The following is a 20,464-nucleotide window of genomic DNA, read 5'->3' on the forward strand; positions in this document are numbered from 1 at the left end:
AAAGCCAAAGAGTAAAAAGATGTACTTAATGTCAGTATATATTATATGTATAATATATTACATATTAAATCTTACCTCGTCATACAGCCAATCCTTGTGTTTTAGTTGTACTCATTTATTTTTATATGCAGTTGTGTGTCCATTAAACCTAACCTTAAAAAAGGGGGATTTGTCCTGTTTTTAATTTCAGATTTCAGTCGATTTTTCTTTATCTTTATGCAAATTTTTTTAAATCTATTTTATCAAGATGTCAGTATTACTTTTATTGAAGGGAAAATTTAAAGAAATCTTATTACTGAAAGTTTTTATTTGTCATTTTCTCTGTTTTGAGCTCAGAGAAACAACAACGGTTGAGAAGGTAATCAGCATGTTGTGTGGCTGCTTGTATTCAAGTAAGGTTGGTGAGTGAGTGTTTGTGTGTCTCTGAAAGAATTTAACCTAACTCCAAAGTAACCTGCTAACTAAAGGAAAGAAGAAATTGCCCAAATGCCAGATGAGCAGGGCCTGATCATGATGATCTGATGAGAGTGGAGAGCAGAGCGACTGACTGAGCTCCTCCAACTCTGGAAAACAGACCACTAGAGGCCATCAGTTCTGTATGCATTTTCCTTTTCTCGTGGTCATGTGGTTATGTGTCTTGTTTCTTATGACCTCATGGCCTTTGAGCTTATGTGCTGCCTATAAAAGGATAAAACTGCTTGGAGCTGCTTCCGTTCAGCAAGTGGCTTCTTTTTTCCTCAATATAAAAATGCTCTTTTCAAATGCCAAATGAAAAATTAGGAGAACAAAACAACAAATGACTTTTATCCTGGACTGCTGAACTTTTGAACTGTGTTTAATGCCAGCACGCTAACATAAAACTGACATAAATACCAGCTTGTTGGCCGTAGACGTGCCACGTGGAACGTCGTTTTCTCCTAACATCCAATTATCTCTATCTCTACACTAATGTAGTGCACAAATGTCTTCAGCTGAAAAGCACAACCACGTTTCCTGGTTGTCATTCATTGTTCAGGGTTTGGTATACTTTTGGGAAAACTCATGTCAATGATGCAGATCAGTGAACATCAGACCTGAACTATTCACGGGGGGGAAGTTCTTCATTTAAGTGTGCTGTTTTACTGAAGAAAGCAAACAGGCACCATGTTTCCTCATTAATGTTTGTAATGTATTAGTATATAAAACCTGCTTCCTCTTTTCAGCTGCTGGACCTTTACATTTCACACAAGCACCGCGTTTTGATGCACTAGACTGAAACCGACCCTGAAATAATTATTCAAGAAAGCTCATATGTAAAAGGGGGCTATTTAAGTTCACAATCAAAAGGCTGGTTTTAGAAAAGGGATCCATTTTAAGTGGCACAGACATGAATCCATTTCTCCCAATTTTACTGTTTGGTGTGCAATCCTTTTCCAAAATAATTGTAATTATTGTAATTATTTACACAGACTTAATCATTTAGTTTTAATTTTTTCTAATTATTTATAATTCACCACAATTTAAGGCTCATTCTGTTGTTTTAAATATTAGATCATACTTTTGCCCACATCATTTTACTTTCATTTGCCCTTTTTTTATTTTGCCCAATCAAATGTTTCATGCAGCCTTTACCTCAAATTACACTAAAAACATTTTTTTTTACTATGCTCATCGGAGATGCAGTCATTGAAAGACTAAAAAAATATCAAAGTATTACGATTTTCAAAGCGAAATACAGCTTTGGGAACCCACATCATTTACCAACCGCTGCAGTCCCAATTGAGTAATAGCACATCACAGATCTTAGGGATGATAAAAGTTAAGGTGGGGAAATTTACAGATGAGAAAAACCTGAGTAGGCAGACATTTACAGGAAATTAGTTTCCGCTACAAATACATTGTTTTCTTTGTAGTTTTGATTATTCTTTTTGATTGAAAAATATTTGATAATGTGCACTGCAGAAATCAGACTGTCACAAACAACACAACAGCATTTCTAACCTTTTTAAGTGAAGTCAGGGAGGTGTGATGTGAACTTCCTGTGTGTTTACCACTCAACTCAGAGGGAGGAACTCACCAAAAAAAAAAAAAAAATACGTCGTCAACATGTACAGTTGATGCACTTGCTGTTTACCCCATTTTAGTTCTTGTTGTATTGACCCAGTTCAGGTGCAGTCTGTTCATTGGATCACCACGTGATGATCAAAGGTGAGAATTACTTGTTCAGATAAGTTATTAATAGCTGAATTTGAAAGTTGGAACAAGGCAACTTCAGAAGCAACCTCAAAATGTCTGGTAGCAAATGAAATAAAAAAAAAAAATAAATAAAAAATTACTAAATGCCACCTTAAAACAACAACATAAAAACGAGGCGGTGATATTCTTCTTCTATTTAAAAATAGTTTAAAAATTTTAATTTACATTAAAATTATATTTTAAAATGGGGAAAAAAGTGTGATTTACTCTTCCGGCTTCATTGAAGATTCCAGTCTGTGAATATTAAAATGTTTTTCTCTTTAAGTCATAAGTAGCCTCACATACGCAATACCTGTGTGAGATAACTAATACCAAGAATTCTTGTTTTTAAATTTTTTTATAGTTATTCTGTTTTCACAGAATCGAGTCTGACCAAAAGTCAGATGTGGCACAGTGGAGGAAAATTCACAACGAAAACACACAAAAAAGGTTCCCAAAAGTTTTACATTTATGCTTTTTAGATCAAAGTTTCAGAAAATACATATTAAAAATCTTAAAAAATATCTTAATGTGGTCTTTATTTATTAAATTGGTGTCTTTACATTTCCTAAACTGTAATAATTTATTCACTCCTGGAGAAATGCTCTGCGTATATTTGGGTTTTCATGTTTAAATGAATTCTCCACAGAGATTTTCTTTGAAATAAAACGAAACAAACTTTTGAGTTGAAGATTTATATACATTTTTAAATCCTTTTCAATACTTTCAATATTCAAATACTGACTATTAAATATTAAATATTAAAATACTTGACTATTGTACTCAATGTAATAATGATGTTTGTTTTATACCAAGGTTATTAGGAGAACTCAACAGTGTGAACCTGCGGAGGTAAAGTTTCCGTTTGACTACAGCTTATTCATTTACTGAAACAGAAGGAGTTTTGATCTCTAAGATTGGTTGTCCTTTTTTTCTCTATGACTTCTTCGCTGATTAAAACGTGAAACAGCCAGCCATATCAGCTGTTCCACCTGGTGAAATTAGTGATTTACTAACGGAAGTTACATTCAGTTCTTTGAGAGCAAAAACTCTGTTTTGGAAGGAACTCTTGAATTTACAAGAAAATGCTTTGAGTCAAACAGGACTCATCTCCTTCTATGTCTCATTTTGACACTGCATCAGCAGCTATATTTATGAAAAGAGGAAGCACAGAGGAGACAGTAGCTCTTCCTCAGCCTCCAGGCAGCCAACATTTGACATCTGAGAACCACAAAGTGTGTCAGAAAGTGTCTCCACCCCCCTAAACATTTCCTTCTTGTTCACTCTCATGTGAGCAGCTTCTTTGTGCCTCATGACTGTGATTGGCGACAGGTTGCGGCTTGGTCTTTCCATCACAGACATCATGACTGGTCGTGGAAATCAGTTTGATTTTTCAGACTCTAGATCGTTTTCTCTTGGAGTTCACTGTCATCTTGTCATCTTTGGTAAGTGGGCTATTAAATGTGCTTTGTCACATTAGTTTAGTTAATTCATGAACACTATTAAAAAAAGACTTGAAAGCATTATATAACTCCTGTGCTCAGTGTCTGCTCTTGTTCACATTTTAGGTTTAATTTTTGTGTACTACACAATAAACTCCTCTCTTGCTGAAACCTCGTCAGGTAGGCTTGTGACATTTTACTACTGCTCAAATCATTTTCTACCGTAAAATTAAAGATTGTTCTTGGGGAAAATTCTTGAGAAAACAGCAAAAGTAACTGAGGATAGTGATGTAGTTTCATGCTGTGCTCATCTGGATATTCTGCTTTCCAGTCAAATGCAAGCCGGAGAACATTTTTTCCTCATATCAGCACTGTGACGTTCAGCCAGGTAACAAAGGTTCATCTCATTGTTTCATTAGCGGCAAAAAGAGACTTTCTCCGCTTCATTTTTTATTGTATGCTGCCTTTGTATCAGATGGCGTCCATGATTTAGACTGTTTTAGCAAATACGGAAAAAAACCAACATGTGTTTGGAAAGCTGGAAATCACTCACAAGAAAAGACATACTCACTCATCATAATACAAAAGTAAGTGCAAAAATGAATCCTTGAAGATATTGATAACCCACTTGTGACATTTGACAGCAAACAGCATGTCATTTTTCAAGCTATTCTTCTTTCTAGGGAGAGACGATATTGCAAAAAATACATCAACATCACCAACGTCCCTAAAAGCATCACCATATATACAAAATTTAACCTGACTGCTCAAGTTTTTGAAATCAGTGATTCCAGAAAATGCACTAAAGCAGTTTTCAGCAGTTCCTATAAGAACCTGTGTAAGTCCACAGAGATATAAATATTTTTATTTACCTTTTCACTGAGCTCTGTGAACTCAGGCGAATGTTCTCACATTTCAGCACGATGCGGTCCTCCATATCACGTCTCCTTCCGCCGCCAGGCTGGAAAACTGAATGTGAGCGTGAGCTGGGATGAGGAAGATGAGGAAGGCTCGAAGGCCATTCAGTCTTTCTCTGTGAGATATAAAACAGCAGGCAGCTCGTTATGGAACAAGGTCAGTATTAAACAACTGGTTAAAAACTTAATATGTAAAAATCACAATATAATCAGTGTGCAGCTGTGTGAGAGTTTTAACTTCATGTGGGATAAAAATGCTGTTCTCCACCACTGAACTATCCAAGAGTCATAACCATAGCAGCACGTGGAGGCAAAGCTATATTCCCTGCATGCTAATATTTGTTAATTAACAGAGAACAAAAAGGAAAACTTGATGGAAGCGTTGTTAAGTTTTTCCTGAATGTGAATTTAAATGCTCTCATCTTAAATGTGCTGCTAAAGTAAAAAAAAGGTGGGGGGGGGTTGCAAAGAATGAAGAAGCACAAAAAAACTGAAGAAAATGTGTGCCAGTCTGAATCATGATGGTTCATCCTGCGGGGAACACGTTGTTGATGAGAGTTTTCTGTCCGGTGGCTCGTCAATACACATTTTAACCATGAGAATAAGAAGGAAAAGAAATAGGTGAGAGCACGGACTTCACACGTCCTCCTGGCGTTAATTCATTCTCATGTTGTTCGCAGCCTCTAATTCGATCCCAAAATCAGGAGAGATGCACAGTGGAGAGTCTGAACAGCTCACAGGTTTACGCTGTACAGATACAGTGTGTCACCAATGACTTCTGCTCCCGCTGCCCATGGAGCGAAACCTACACCGTCCCATCAGGTCCGTTTGTTTCTGCTTTACAGTACGAATTATCTTCATTGGGAAATAAAAATCTGAATCATATTTGGCAAGCAACAAAATGGGATGTTGCATCAAAAGTCTTTTTATTCCACAAGATGACAAGAAGAGGTAAAATAAGTTCAAGCCAATGTGACTTTTTTCACTACGACTAAAAATCTTCTTTCAGAACTGACAACGAAGCCTGTTATTGTCAAAATCAGTGACACCGAAGAGGGAAACGGCAAAAGGCTGCTTTATCTGAACTGGGAGGTATCTTCTGTTTAATACAACCTCTCTTGTTTCTGGATCAGAAATAGCTGTAGCTGATAATTAAAGGACCCTGTGTGTTAGTTTTCTGCCCAGGGGCTGCACGACAGCTACCGCCTGACCGTCGGTAAGGCGTCAGGAGAGCATCTGCTGGAGCAGATGAACTGCACCCAGCCGGAGATCAGGCTGATTCTCTCCTACTCGTCTTATCATGTCAGCATCAGTGCTGTCAACAACGCCAGCAGCTCCCCACCTGTAAGTCTGACAATACCGCAGCGAGATGGCACGCCTGGTGAGTGCTCCTATATGTAGCACTAATGTTGATTATGAGGTTGTTTGTTTGTTTGTTTTTTGTGACTTCTGTTTTGCTCATAGCTGTTTTTTTAGTCCCTGAAAAGCTGTTGGAGAACTGACATATTCAAGTGGGTTAAAAAAATAAAAGCATTACACATTTGTATCGACAGGATTTGCAGATGGGAGGCTGAAAATTAAAGTATACAACAATACATCTTTCACCCTCTATTGGAAAGACGATCTCATCAAAACCTACGTCTGCTATTCTGTGGAGTGGAAGCACCGGGGACAGAAAACACAGCACATGTCCTTTTATGAGAATGAAAAGAACAGCTGGGACTTCTCTCAATTACAACGTGTGTAAATATTAAATCTTACAAACAGTTTTGATAACAACACTGTGCAGAAAATGCAGACGAGGGACGGATGAAGTTCTGCCCATATTTCAGTTTTACCTTTTGAGTAATCTTGCGTCTCCATTTGTTGATTGTTGGACTCGATAACCAGAGCCTTTGGAGCCTTACAAGAGATACAGCATCACTCTGCACACCAGACCTGAGAAGCAGACTTGTAACATTAAGCACATCAACAACAGTGAGAGCACCTATGGGACCGGCCAGTTCTATTCCATGGAAGGATGTAAGTGTTAGTCCCCCTTCCTTCCTAAAATGCTTTTGGCAGACACTTAAGGCGGGAAAGTTTACATGTGCCAAACATCTAATAATGCTCAGTGATAACAAAGCCAAGCTCTTTTAAAGAGAAATCCGAGTGTTTCTTTACTTCTGACCTAATGATGGCCAGCGACAGTCAGGGATCACCAGAATTCATGTCTTCTCTCATTAGGTTTTTTTCTCTGAGTGCAAAAGTTGACAGGAAACCCATCTCGTAGTTGGTGAGATGTTGGCTGATCAACCAACCAGTAATTTCCTTCTGAAAGTCCACATAAGCATGATATGAGAGTCTATTCGTAACCTGTCAGCAACAACAGTTTGATTGGATGTTGTACCTCCAAAGCTCCTATCAGCGCTCCCACAAACATCAGCAGCTTCAACAAGATGCTGAATGGAGCTATGCTGCAGTGGTCACCCATCCCAGAGGACGACCTCAGGGGTTTCCTGATGGGTTACATAATCTACTACATGGAGTACAAACAGATGGGGACGAGTGCTGAGAGCAGTGAGTAACGAGCACCTGCTGATTTAGGTCATCTATGTGAAAAAACATCTGTCTTAACCTTTAGAGATTCAGATGCTGGCAGTTTATACAGCATCAGTATGAAATGAAAATTATGGCTTTAGTGGTCTCAGAGAACTTGACGGTTTGGCTGCTACGGCTGTCAAACATGAACCTGTAAACATCAACTCTGCTCCGGATCAGTTTGTCAGTGTTGAACAATTCGCTGTGTTATTTTATGCAAATGTTACACTTAGCCATCTTTTGTTGCTACAAAGGCACTCATCAACATACTGGCTCCAAACAGTGCTGACACAAATGTTCATTTCTTTCCAGAGATGAAAAGGTTTTACGCCGAATGCCAGCACACTAACAATGGTCACAAAATCATAGTTGATTTTGTTGGCGTGGAAACGCGCGCAGATTGTCAGAAAATAGAAGTTCAGTTGAGGATAAAGGACGGTCACTGACAGCCTGACTGTTTGGAAAGTCTTGAAGAAAACCTGTGTGTACGCGTTTGTCGACCCCGTCTGTTATCTGATTGCAGATGTTACAGCAGATCCAGAGTTTGACACTTTTCAATTGGAGGATCTGCAAGTTGGCACAGCGTACCAAGTCCAGATCTCCGGCTTCACCAGGGGGGGAGTGGGAGTACGCAGCACACCATACATCTTTAAAACAAATAAGCCAGGTGATATCAACAAACCCAATGGCTTTAAAGACTTTCCAACAAAATCTAATGTCTTCAAGTCGAAGAGCCTGCACTTCACTCCACGTGTTTTTTTCTTCCAAAAGGACGTTTTGATGTTCCTCAAATTGGTATTTTCACCATCTTTGCTGTCGGGACCATGTTGCTGATTTTTGGCTCCATGATAATCAAAAGGTAAAATATTTTAGAAACTATCTCCAATCTACTGTTGAACGAGCTTACAAATTCAGAATATACTTTCTGAAGGTGTACTCCACCCTAACTATTTAATGTATTTAGAGCAAAAGTCATCCTGTGGCCCAGCATACCCAACCCTGGAAACAGCAACGCACTGCAGAAAGCAGAAAGACCTTGTGAAGTGGTAAGTGTCTAGATTTATGTCTAAAAGGGACATCGTGATACTCAACAAACAGCCAGAAAGCTTAAAAATGACAGCTAATCGGCCAAGTGCGCTGTTTGGGATATTTTGCAGGAACTCCTACAGCCCATCAACACTGCGTTGTTCGAAGAGTGTGATTCAAATAGTTTTCAGCTACTTGAGAGAGAAGCTGAGGTCCTTTCCAACACGATGCCGTCACTGTTGCCGTTCCTCTGCGGCTCAAGGGCTGAGGGAAGCTCCCTGCAAACGACGGCCGACTGGATCCAAAATGATCCAGAAGAGGGGACTGGAAACGTCCGTTCAGATGAAACCACAGACACGTTCTCAAACGTAAGACAGACAGATTTCCAGAGTTCTCCTTTGGCCTTTTCAAGCGGATATACAACAATGGAAATGTTCCAGCAGGTGACGAATACGGCCGTCACTCAGGATGCGGAAAGTGATTCTGAGGACGCACACTGGACCGTGGTGAAGTCAAGGCTGGACTATATGAGACAGTTTAGCACCAGCCCAACCTTCAGCAACAAGGAGGTTGATTTTGAAACAACAGTTTGGAGCTGGGCTGCAGAAAATGAGGAGGTGGGAACACAAATGTGAAAAGTTTTGGGTCAATAAAGTGGATTCAGCGTCAACACCAAAACCTACTGGTATATTTACAGATGAGCAACTGTAGAAAGAAAAAGAAATATGAAGTACGCTAATAAGAGGAATTGATCATCTCTGATTATTTCCATATGTACAACATTTTATAGACATTAACTTGTGTGAACATGAAAACCTGATCATACTTCATTCTGACTGAAAATGTTCTGATTACAATGTGAAACAACAAACTGATCCATTCTACAGAACTCACGTCTACAACAGTTCAGATAAATGGAACCATCGATTCTTTCATCAAGAAGACACAAAGAAAGTTTGTGTGAATTATGCTGAAGCAGTTCTTTTTTTCTGTGACTGCAATAGAGAAGATTGATTTTTGATGCGACGCACAATAACACAAATGGGCAAAAACTTCAACTGCAGCAAACCCACGACAGTCACTGAAAGGAGCCGCTCTTAATGAACCTTCAAAGCGTTCCAGCTTTTCTCCTCCCAAAGTCTGATTAACAACAACAAGAGAACACGATGGGTTTGTTTTCTTCAGATTTCATTGGTCCCTGCACAGATTTGACCTCCACAGATGACGGTGCTGCTGTTAGAAAGCCTAATTTTCTCTTCTTTTTTTTTTTTTTTTTTAAACATCCAAAGCACAAATGTCTCAGAAGGCATTAAAACATTTGAATGAAAAGAGTCTTTATTGAGTGTTTTTGGAAACAGATCATAGGTTGTTAGACTCAAAGTTACGGGAATCAGATAAGCTTTTCAAAAAAAAAAAAAAAAACAGTGTTAGCCAAACTTTTACATCGAACAGGCGACCCCTCCCCAGGAGAAAACTACGACGCGTCTCATTTACAGTTTACCATACGCAGTGAATACACAGGTATAAAAAATACAATTCTTCACATACTGTCAGTTGTGTTGGAAATGCTCTATCACAAGTTCACCACTTCAAACTGAGGACAAGAAAAACAAACTGTAAAACCAGATTTTTAAAAGCACTAAAGAAGGAATTTGGCAAAGATGAAGCCATTTTTTCCTCAAATAAAGCTTCGCAGGAACGGATCTCAATCCAGGGCCAGTTCACTGACATTTTCTTTGATAGCTTACTCGTGAGCATTTTTGTTAACCCCCAAAACAGACAGAACTGAATGTTAAAATAAAAAAATCCCCCAAAGAAGGTTGAGCCTAACACACTATTTACTCATTACTACAGGCAGCCGACTATATAACGATAGCATAACATCCATGACAATAAATTCAGGTTGCATCTGTCAATAAGTCTCTGTATTTTAGTAGAATATTCTGTACAATCTATGTCTAGGCACTTTTTGACCTTTCTGTGCTTGAGAGCAGTTTGCTGACCTTTGAGACAATTTGTTCATCTGTGGTCATCTAACGTTTTCCAGAAATACAAGCCCACATAATTTTTATTTTTTTTTTTTTTACAGTATAGGCCCGTTTTTTTTTGTTTTTTTTTTAATGTAGAAAACAGATTTTTTTTTTTTTTTGCCTCACACAGCATTACATCAATAACAGGAGGAGCATGATACATCGTGGTCTTGTTGCAACAACGATCAAAAATATGCATGTGTATATTTATAGAAAATTAACAATCAAGAATTAAATCCATGGATCCATGTAGTCCTATTTAAAAAAAAAAACAAAACAAAAAAACAACTACTGTGTATATTTTAGAGACAGCTTCACAGAAAACAGGATACTCTGCATTACAGCACTTCAAGCCAAGAAATGAACACAGTACATTTAGCAGGACTGTCTGGGTCCAGGATGACGGAGGAAATAAAATCCCCTTCACAGACCACATAAAGAGCCAATGTGTGTTTCAACAACCACAGAATCCCCCCTCTCTGTTTTCACTCCACCCATATAAAGGTTATTAGACTCACTATTTAGATTAACAACGGTGTAGTAAAGGGGTGAAACATACATGTAGTAATCAAACAGAATATGGGAAGTTATTTTTTCCAATAACACTAAGGTCACAGGAAGAGAACAGATTTGTCAAGACAGCATTAAATACACCATTTTTTTTTCTTTTTTTTTTTTTTAAATAGAATATTAAAACAATATGAAAACAGTTGGTTTGGTGGATAAAAACCTTTTTTCACTGCTACATCATAGTTTAAAATATAATAACTATTTCCCGATAAATATTTTTCATTTTAGTTTTTGACAATTTGTACTGAAGACAAAACGAAAAAACAAACAAAAAAAAAAAACAAAAACAAAAAATGTGGCAGTATGATGTGGCAAAGGCGATTCAAGAAACATGACTAAGCAGACAAAACTTAAAATTACAGAACGTTTTCACAATCAGAACCAGATGAGGTGTTGATCCATCACTCATAGTGTTTTTAAACTGGAAAGTTTTTTGTTAAATGCTGCCTGAGGAAGTGTGTGCATTTTTTAAGAGATCCAACAAAGACACAACATAATTCAGTTTTTAGCTGCTGGATTAGTATAATGATGTTTTTTTCTGTAGGATTCTGCTTGATTCTATCAGGAATTCTTTCATGAATTGAGAAAAGCCAGATGTTGCAGGGTCTTGGTGGGTTTCCTGGCCAGCAGAAAAGGGGGAGCGACCGCTTGATCTCATCCAACATTAAGCATAAAGCCGGAGGACACGGCTGAATATGGACTATTTCGAGCAAAGAGCTCAGTTGCCACAAAACAGGAAGATGTTTTTTGCTCAGCTTTTGTTGAGGTGCAGACGCCACTTTGTGGGTTTCTGTGTTGTGTTGCTGTGCTCTAATAAAACTTTCGGTATCTTCATGTGGTCTGTTAAGGGCGATGATGGTGGTGGTGTGGGGCGTTAACTCAAACATGGATCCTGTACCTTATACAGGATCCATGTTACGCCAAGAACATCCCTCATCAGGAAAAGGAAAGGAAAAAAAGGCTGTAGCACAAGTTATGATGATGGTGGGGGAAACACTGCTTTTAAGTGGTTGTCCGGTGTTAATGCACGGTATGGGAATTGATGAATTGATGAAAATCGTTTGGTGGAACGGGATTTGTTTCCGTTATTTTGTTAAAAGTCACTTGGTGCTGTTTGTCCCCACGCCGCCGTCCTCCTCACTGTGAGTCATGTAGCTGCCATTGTGCTGGACACAGGGTGAGGGCGTCATGCCCTCACTGGGTGTGCCTGAGTCCTCTCTGTCACTTTCATAGTCTTCCTTTTGTCTGACAAAGTCCCTTTCCACCTGAAACAACAACTCAGTCCAATTGGTAACAATAAAACCTGTTCAGTCAAAACTGGACTCAATCCTCAATAATCCAAAATAATAGAACCGCGGTGGGTCGAGTGAACATCTAATTGTCTGGCATGTCTTACTCGTATTTGGTTAACAAGGGGTTATTAGAAAAGGATTAGATTTTTCTATATTTCAAACGGAACAAGTTTCTTCATTAGTTTGTTTGCCTGGGTCAAAGAAATGCAAATTAAAATCACACTTGATTAATCCTCAACAACATAAAAACACCCGTATAAAGCAAAATCAGCCCTCAGATCAAGCAGCCTCGTAAAAAGGAAAAAGTAGAAGGGTGTGAAAAGGCCACATGAAGGTTTTTACTAGCCTGCGTGGAAGTTAAAATTTAAAGTTGTGCTCTTTTCTTGCACTCACCATGATTTTAGACACAACTCAGTCACCAGTAGAGAATAAATAATACATTGTGCCTCAGTTTATATCACACAAACAACTTTAATCCTTTGCGTCTTAAAGAAATATACTTGATATCCCTTTACAGTGCTGGTGGCTGAAGTAAGTGAAGCTAACCAAACCTCTGTTGACAGCCACTGAAGAGACCTGCACAAGGTCAGGAGGAAATTTGGACCCGTTGTTTACACAGATGCCACAGCTTGGACATTTTCTTACCTCCACAGTAGCATTACTCGATTAAACAGGTGGCACAGGACTAACACTAAAATATCATAGAAGCTGAAGTAAATGTGTGTTGACAGCTGACATTCACTGGTGATGCCGTAGCAGATAATAGGATGTTCTTATGGAAGTTTACGACATCCATACTTTGTTTACAGCTGCATCCTTAGCTCTACATTTAAGTCCACAAGGACAAGTGTGATCAAGCTCTCCACCGTGCAACTTCATCAGCAAGCAGTTTGCAAAGCTTGCAGTTGTTTCAGAGAAATACATCTGTTCTACCTTCACTTGTTTAACAAGTTGTTTGTTATCAACGGAAAAGATCAAGTCTCAGAAGCATGACATCTCTTATCTCCAGGCCAATGTTTCACTTTGATCTCAACAGTGAACTCTCAGAAACAGGTTGGTGTAAATGATGGCGGTTCACCAAAGAAACAAGATTACTTGGTGAGTTTGACGACAAGAATCCGGTGATCACTGATTAGAGCTTCCCCCAAACATTCAACCTTGTTTGCGTAGAAAAGCAAAAAGGTATTTAGTGTCACTATATCAATATAAACTATTCCTGATCTTTCTCCTTTCAGCCTAACTGCTCCAGACAGACACCCACCCTGAGCCTGGCTCTTTTAGAGGTTCTGTAATATGTAGAAATGTTTCGGGTAAGAAAGGAAAAGTCCGGTGACACAACAAGATAAAGTCAAATATTAATACAAGTACTCTTGTATCTCATGTACAGGCTGAATAGAGTAGTACAAGAACATGCATCATAAGGTGAAATAACTAGTATAATATAGGAGATCTGATCTATACCTGTGATGACCATAGAATACGGAGGAGGTGGTAACCACATCCTCATATCAGCTCTGTGCTGTACTGTGTTGAGCTGGTATTCATGGGAACGTGAAACTAATGTCAAATACCGTCATATAAACAGATAAATGTAGATATTTAGTAGGAAGACACACTAGGAAATTACGTAAGTCATTACTAATTCAGTCTGAGCACACAGAGTTACGCAGAGTGGTAGCTGTTTGTAAAGATGACATTACACAGAGGGAATTCCTGAGAATACTTAAAACATAGTTATATTACATTCTGAACATCTACGTAAATAATTATGTTTAGAAGTTACTCAGAATCCGATGTGTTAACTCCTCTTTGGTTGCCTTGCAAAATTTTCTGCAAATTCTCAGTGGCATAATATTTGCCTCAGATTCATGATTTATTTTATTAACTGAATTCCCCATCCAAGTACCCTAACAAGTATCAGCTGCTCTGTAAATACACTCTTTCTCTGGCCAGAGTAATGAAAACTGCTGCAGGGAGCTCCTGCTTTTCACAACACTGCCGGACATCCCCGTCCCTCTTAAAGGCCAAAGAGTGTTTTAGAGGCCCTTTACAACTACGAGCATAATGATGGCTCTGCTGCCAGATTGATTAGCAGAATATAAATAAATTCGCCCCAAAAAGGTGCATTTCAGTATGGTTTCCTGAAGAGGGAGCTTCGGTTACCTTCATCGGCTTGGCTTTGCTCTTTATCCTGTCCTCGTCTCTGCGGCTCCTCTTCCCCGATGTGGAGTGCTCCTTTCTGTCCTTGCTGCGCTCCTGCTTCTTCTCTTTCTTACCTCTGACAGGCGACAAAAATTAAACAAAGATACCAAAATAAGTCCAACCCTCTGAAACCATAGTTGTAGAGACACCAACAAATGTGGAGTTGATGGATTCACCTTTTTGGTGAGGGTGATCTGGCTTTCCTTCGAGGGCTCCTGGAACGATCCTTACTCCTCCTCCTGTGGCCCCTGATAACATCACATGAACTGGATTAATCACAGTTTTTTGTCACTTTCAGCCCTGAACATCAAAACAGCACAATTTCAAGGTCAAAAGTGACAGCTGCATCATGTATATTATAATTATTATTTATAATTACCCCCCCCCCCCCTCCAGTGAAAGAAGGCTGACTCAACTAGTGCATTTCTAATGAACCTGCTGACACCTACTGCTAAGCTTAGGCATTACAGTGTGCTTCCACAATGGATCAGATTTAGTCTTTGGGAAAATTTGCCACCTAAATTATTGTGAGTGCAGTATCTGAAATAAAACTTCAACTGCAGATGGTGCTGAAGCTCCAGCCTGCTTCCTCGGGTATAAACAGCATTTGAGTGGATTTTCCAAAGTAAAAAATATTTGTAATCGTTTTATTAGTTCCCAGCGTACTTAGAGCGACTTCGACTGTGTCTTCTGTCTCTGGAACGAGAGAGTCTCCTATGGCTGCTTCGGGAGCTGTGGGTGTCACTCCTTGGCCACGACCTCTGAGTTAGCCTACTGCAAAAGAAGAGGGAGGAAATAAATCAATATCATTGTGACATTTCATCATCAAGAGAAAGAGATATGAAAACCAGAGGAGGGCATTAAGAGGGCACCTGTGTTTAGAGTGGGACCTTTTCCTGCGTGCTCTGGAGTGCGTACGGGAGTTAGAGCGCGAGCGTGACCGGTGCGACCTCCTAGACTGACTAGAGGATCGTGGCTTTGCGGCTGTCAGAGCAACAACAAACTCAGCATCTGAATGCAAAAGTTTTTTTTATTATTTTATTGTATGACTTTAATACAAACAGCAACAACAGCAAATAAAAAAATGTGGCACCTGGTTCTATGGCAGCAGCGATGGTAGACTGGGCCTCCCTCACCCTCTTCATCACATTTTCCAGCTCTTTAGCAGCAGCCTGTGGTGTCAGCTCTGGAGGTTTCACTATAGCATTATTGGAATGATTCACCCTGTGAGACATAAAACAGCCACTGAGACTACCAACAGACACTACATGAATATTTACAGGAAACTAATTCTGTCAAAACATTATTTTAAGCAAATCTGTTTCGTAAGATCATTTATAACTCAAGGAAGGTGGAAAACTTACTTCAGGGGTCGGTCCCCGAACATGACTCCATTGAAGGTCAGCGCTCTGGCAACAGAGTCCTGCTCAACAAACTCCACGAAGGCAAAACGAGTCGGCTGCGTCTCGTCTCCAGCCATTCGCACAAACTTTACATCTCCCACCTGCTTGAAGAACTCCAGCAGCTGCTCTGCAGTGGTGGTCTGTGGGAACAGAACAAGTGAATATCAATGCCTGATATATCCCATTCCTCTGTGCCACTGATGTCCACTGTTTCAAAAACCCATTAAACCCAATCAATGGGCCCCACCGTTCACAGAATAGCATGCTCCGTGGATAGCACAGATTTGATATGACTGTACCTGTGAGTTCAAGTTGCCGACATACACGGTCCTCCTGATTTCGTCGATTTTTGAAGGATCCACATTCCCCATGAGGGGGGGCAGGGAGTGCATCGATGCTGTGGGGTCTATACTGGCTGACATCCGATTCACTAAGGGAAGGTTCAGCTGCAGGTGTAAAATGCACATGGGTTTTACTTACATGGCAGAAGATTATGCACACAGCGAGAGTGCAAAAATATAAATATGACATGCTGACTCACATTCTGAAGTGGAGCTGGAGTCGGGATTGGTAGCAGACCCCCGCCAGGAATCAGACTGGGCACTGGAGTAGCAGGTGCCAAGAGTGACAAGGCCTTGGCCTCTTCTGGGATTTTCCCTGCAGGACAGAAGTGGATATTAGTGAAAGCAATAGAGGATCTATTCTCTGTCTCCTCTATGTCTGCACAATTAGCCCACTGTATTCTAGAGAGAAAGAGAGCATACACTTCCCCATCCAACCTACAAGTGTGCTACTGTCTAGTCATGGTAAACTGGAGACCGAGCATCCTTACTTTCCTTTTAATCAAATTATTATTCTCATTCAATTTCAATTATTTTCAATGAAGAGCAAAAATCTTAAGTTTTTTTTTTCACAAACAATAGAACAATGACTTTGTCCCTTGGTCTCTTTTCATAGATCAAAAAAATAAAAATAAAAAATAAAAAAGAAGAAAAATTACAATGCAGAGAATGAGTCAACACTTTGATGCATGGGTCACCTGTACTGGAAACATATTGGTCATGAACCATACGATATCAAGCATGGGCGCTTTTCCGTGGGGCGATCTTTTCGCAGTGTTGGAAAGGTGTGCAACACAAGACAACCCCATTGGCTTCATCACTAATAGCACACAGGACATCAGATACAGAAAAGAACAACAATTTTAAGAACTGTAGGAAATGTTAGCCAAGACTTAGCTGTAAAAACAACCAATTTAGGAATTGTGCTCATTCCATTTTGGAATAAAATCTGATGGAGAAGAGGGCTAAATTATGACAAATAAGAGACAGAAATAGCTACAAATTCAGTTCATTATACCTGGAGGCACCAAGCATGAATGACCATTTATGCAATGCGACAAGTTACCTAGTGCTATGAAATATTTAAAAACAAATAACGACGCAAAACATTAATGTATGTGTCACGTATTTCCAAGTTCAAAGAGGAAATGATGTTAAGAAGGATAATTTATGTGTTGTTATAAAATACTAAACATTCCCATCTGAACTGGAGTGAAGTAATGTAAGGGGGAACCTAAAAATCATTCCAGTGCAATTAAATTAAAAAGAATGTATCTTCACATGAGGTAAAGTTTTCATTACTGAGTCTCACATTTATAACGTCTAGCCCCTCACTACATCAACAGGAGGGGGAGACAAGAGAGCAAAAGGGTTAGTGATCCTCCTAGCATCCCATGTGTGATACACATCCCACCGGTATGCCGTAGCAACCTGGACAGAATTCAATCACACACAAGCCGCAGCTGTAGCAGAAAGAGAGAGGGGGGTGGGGGTTGGACAATAATCAAAACAACAAACCAAAATAACAAATATAAACACAACGCTAGAGATAAGCAATACTGTAGTTTCTAGATAGAGACAGTAGAGAGTGGACAACATGGGAAAGTATGAAAGGAAACCAACCAAAACGAAAGAAAAATAAATAAAAAAGAGACAAGGTGTCCATCTTGGAAGGTTCAGCGGGCTATTCTCCTGGTCACATTCCCCCTTGAAGGCTGCGTTGGCCCGATCGGGGATAGTGGCTTGGAAAACAATGCCTGACTCAGGCTAGTGTAGTGTAACAGCTGGGCCAGTCTAGTCATCTGATATGCACACATAATCACACAGAAAAAACATACAAAACCAAATTAATAAACTCAGTAGCCATCCAGCACCAAGTCACGTGGACAAATAGCATCAAGTTAGAGGTGATTTAATTTGACTGTACACATGGGAACAACAGTGGCACCAAAGGGGAGGGAAATTTACAAAAAAGGAGCACCAAAAAAAACAAATAAACAAAAGTGAGGATGGGGATTAAATTAGCTGTATTGCCATGAACTTATTTTATAATGCCCATGAAACAAGTAACATTAATGGCAGGTTCTGACGGTTAAGATAAGCTAAATGTTGCAGAGAATCCAGTTTTAACAGTGAGACTAACTTAATTAAGACATTCTGAGTGTGTTTCAACTTCAAATAAATAAATAAAAAAAATAATAAAAAAAAAACAACAACACACTGACTGGCTTTCTGCAGAAACCACCATGTGTCACCCAAACACAAACTTCACAATGTTGTGAAGGTAAACAAACCTGTCACCTGTGTCGAATGCTAATTAAAGCCAATTTCTGTGTGAGTAAAATAAATGGAAGTGTATGTGTGTGTGTGTGGGGTGGGGGGGGCACAAAAAAAAACAAAAAACCCAGAGTTCAACCAAAAACAAGACAACGACTGAATTGAAGGGGAAGGAGGTCATAGCAAGTCAGCCTGAGACTAATTTGAATGTGTTTTTAAAGAAAGCAGCTGCACTCACCTTCTGCACATGGCACCACAATCAGAGCTCTGTCAACAAACACAGTGTTGGTGAGATGTTGGGCCACACCAACACTGGAGGGGTCCCGGTACTTTATATAGCACACTTTGGACGAGAAAGACAGAGCGGCATTGCTGCGGGAAAAAGGTAGAAATGAAGGGGGGGGGGTAAAACACACGGGGTTGGTTGGTTAGTTAGTTAGTTAGCTGTTTCATCCTTTCGATCTGAAAATCACCGCGGGGGGAAAGGCCGCGACATCCGCGGCGTCGCCTGGAAGCGCACGCCGATTTCGGTCGTCCTTACTCGGGCGGGTAGAGCCGCAGCTCCTCGATGTCTCCCAGGAAGCCGAACAGAGTGCGCATCTGCTCGCTGCTCACGGTCGAGGAGAGGTTGGTGATCTGGACCACGGCGGTGCCCGGCATCCCGCTCATGTTTAACAATTCACAGCGACAATTAGCGCGTTATATAAATCTATATGTTTGGTTTTTAACGAGCATCCAGAAAGAGAGAGGAGAGCGGCGGTTCTCTCTTCTTCGTGTGTTTTTCATCAGCGGACACAATCAGCAGAAAACAGCGCCAGGACTGCAGCGCCCCCCCTGCAGGCCTGGAGCTGCGTTACATTACAGCAGAGGGAACGTTTCCATTTCATCCTGCACATGAAATGATCCTTTATCAGTCCCTCAGCGGGGACATGTGCACATTACAGCAGCATCTGAGAATAAGAAGCACAAAAGATGACAGAAAGATTGTATGGATAAATATATAAAAAGAAAAATTTGACCAGCAGATGTGTAGAAGAACTGGAAAGCTCAATGTTATTGCACTCTTTTTTTATTTTTTGAAGAGGGTGCTGTCTGTGGACTACTGGGTGCATTGTTTGGTTGTGGAAGGACCTGCTTAGATCATTCAGTGTGAAAGTGCATCCATGGCTTCAGCCCACTACCAGATATATTTAGTCACTAAATCATTCCAAGCTTATAGAAAAGGTCCAATTTTACTTCTGAATTCCTTTCTTTTTTATTCAAGATAATCCTTAGTTAGATACAGCAGCAATGAATAGCTAGGATATCTACATGAGGTAGAAAAAAAGAAGTTAATCAAAAATGTATAAAACCAAAATTTAGCCAGAGAATTTGGCTGTTGAGTTCAATTTCAACTGTGTAATTGCACTTTTTTTTTCATTGGGTGGGTTAAATAGGTGTTAAAAACCTACAATTAGATCCAATAAAAGACCTGACCCATGTATTAGGAATCACTGGAGACCTTTGACCCCACATGTTGAACAGTTCATTCATGAAACACATTGAGCAGACAGTCTCATCTATCCCAGACCAGTGAAAAGACCAACTCTTCTAATTTACTATTAGTCTAATAAAAAAAAAAAAAAATAAAAAAAACTGGACGGCTTCCAAGCATCCATAGATGATGCATAAATATTATGTTGAGCATTTCTGTTGTGGCATTGTGTGCGCTCACAGTTATTGCTGCATTTTCTGCTCGACTGCCACAGCAGGCCAAACGTTTTGTTTTTTCCTGTCTCACGAACCAAAACTCCCACACTGCCTTCCAGTGGCAACACAGAGTAACTGGATGTGACATGGTCATCTTCCAGGTTCCAGGTCCTAAATCACCAGATGAAACACAAATACAACCGTTGTTAAAGAGCATTAGTTTATTTTCCACAGGTTACTTCAGAAACAGGTTATTATGTACAAAATCTGGAATGTTGGATAAATGCATATCAATCATGTCACTGTGGCCGTTTCCAGAGAAACCTTAGAAATACTAGCTATACATTAAAATGGGTGCCTCTGCATCGCAAATTATTGCTGGTTTTACAATCGCAAGTCACTAATGCCATTATGAACGCTTTTCTCGATTTTTTTAATGAGTATTTACAATTTGATTAGTAAGGTCTAAATTCCACAGAAG

At 39.7% G+C, this 20,464-nt stretch overlaps 2 protein-coding genes across 9 annotated transcripts; one reads left to right on the forward strand and one right to left on the reverse strand.

Moving 5' to 3' along the window:
* Positions 1-3,541: 3,541 nt before the first annotated feature.
* LOC115052220 (leukemia inhibitory factor receptor-like) lies at positions 3,542-9,403 on the forward strand. Its single transcript, XM_029516222.1, has 16 exons — positions 3,542-3,659; positions 3,783-3,836; positions 3,988-4,044; positions 4,132-4,243; positions 4,340-4,494; positions 4,576-4,730; positions 5,254-5,395; positions 5,583-5,665; positions 5,747-5,954; positions 6,127-6,312; positions 6,464-6,595; positions 6,971-7,132; positions 7,677-7,820; positions 7,925-8,012; positions 8,118-8,199; positions 8,311-9,403. The coding sequence occupies exons 1-16, from the start codon at positions 3,578-3,580 to the stop codon at positions 8,812-8,814; spliced, it is 2,346 nt and encodes a 781-aa protein (XP_029372082.1). The 5' UTR covers positions 3,542-3,577; the 3' UTR covers positions 8,815-9,403.
* An 847-nt stretch (positions 9,404-10,250) lies between these two features.
* Positions 10,251-19,185, reverse strand: srek1 (splicing regulatory glutamine/lysine-rich protein 1). Of its 8 annotated transcripts, none has more exons than XM_029516575.1 (11): positions 18,836-19,185; positions 18,533-18,666; positions 16,218-16,333; positions 15,976-16,122; positions 15,638-15,816; positions 15,367-15,497; positions 15,146-15,257; positions 14,940-15,044; positions 14,450-14,521; positions 14,235-14,349; positions 10,251-12,044 (listed from the first exon to the last, which is right to left on the reverse strand). In XM_029516575.1, the coding sequence occupies exons 1-11, from the start codon at positions 18,961-18,963 to the stop codon at positions 11,880-11,882; spliced, it is 1,404 nt and encodes a 467-aa protein (XP_029372435.1). In that variant the 5' UTR covers positions 18,964-19,185; the 3' UTR covers positions 10,251-11,879. The 8 variants fall into 8 exon arrangements, with proteins under 8 accessions (XP_029372435.1, XP_029372432.1, XP_029372433.1 ...); XM_029516572.1 differs by having other exon boundaries at positions 15,146-15,284; positions 18,836-19,182; XM_029516573.1 differs by having other exon boundaries at positions 14,940-15,047; positions 18,836-19,181.
* Positions 19,186-20,464: the final 1,279 nt, after the last annotated feature.

Source organism: Echeneis naucrates, chromosome 12 (assembly GCF_900963305.1).
Source record: "Echeneis naucrates chromosome 12, fEcheNa1.1, whole genome shotgun sequence".
Taxonomy (NCBI): Eukaryota; Metazoa; Chordata; class Actinopteri; order Carangiformes; family Echeneidae; genus Echeneis; species Echeneis naucrates.

What these genes read in the sequence shown, in the direction of transcription:
- srek1 (XM_029516571.1), bottom strand. Translation starts at nt 18,963, where the DNA reads ATGAGCGGGATGCCGGGCACCGCCGTGGTCCAGATCACCAACCTCTCC. An exon ending in CTCCAGCTCCACTTCAGAAT is followed by an intron (nt 16,123 to 16,217) that starts GTGAGTCAGCAT and finishes TTACACCTGCAG; the next exon opens with CTGAACCTTCCCTTAGTGAA. An exon ending in GCAAAGCCAAGCCGATGAAG is followed by an intron (nt 12,045 to 14,234) that starts GTAACCGAAGCT and finishes TTGTTGTTTCAG; the next exon opens with GTGGAAAGGGACTTTGTCAG.
- LOC115052220 (XM_029516222.1), top strand. Translation starts at nt 3,578, where the DNA reads ATGACTGGTCGTGGAAATCAGTTTGATTTTTCAGACTCTAGATCGTTT. An exon ending in TCTTGCTGAAACCTCGTCAG is followed by an intron (nt 3,837 to 3,987) that starts GTAGGCTTGTGA and finishes TCTGCTTTCCAG; the next exon opens with TCAAATGCAAGCCGGAGAAC. An exon ending in TGCTTTATCTGAACTGGGAG is followed by an intron (nt 5,666 to 5,746) that starts GTATCTTCTGTT and finishes CCTGTGTGTTAG; the next exon opens with TTTTCTGCCCAGGGGCTGCA.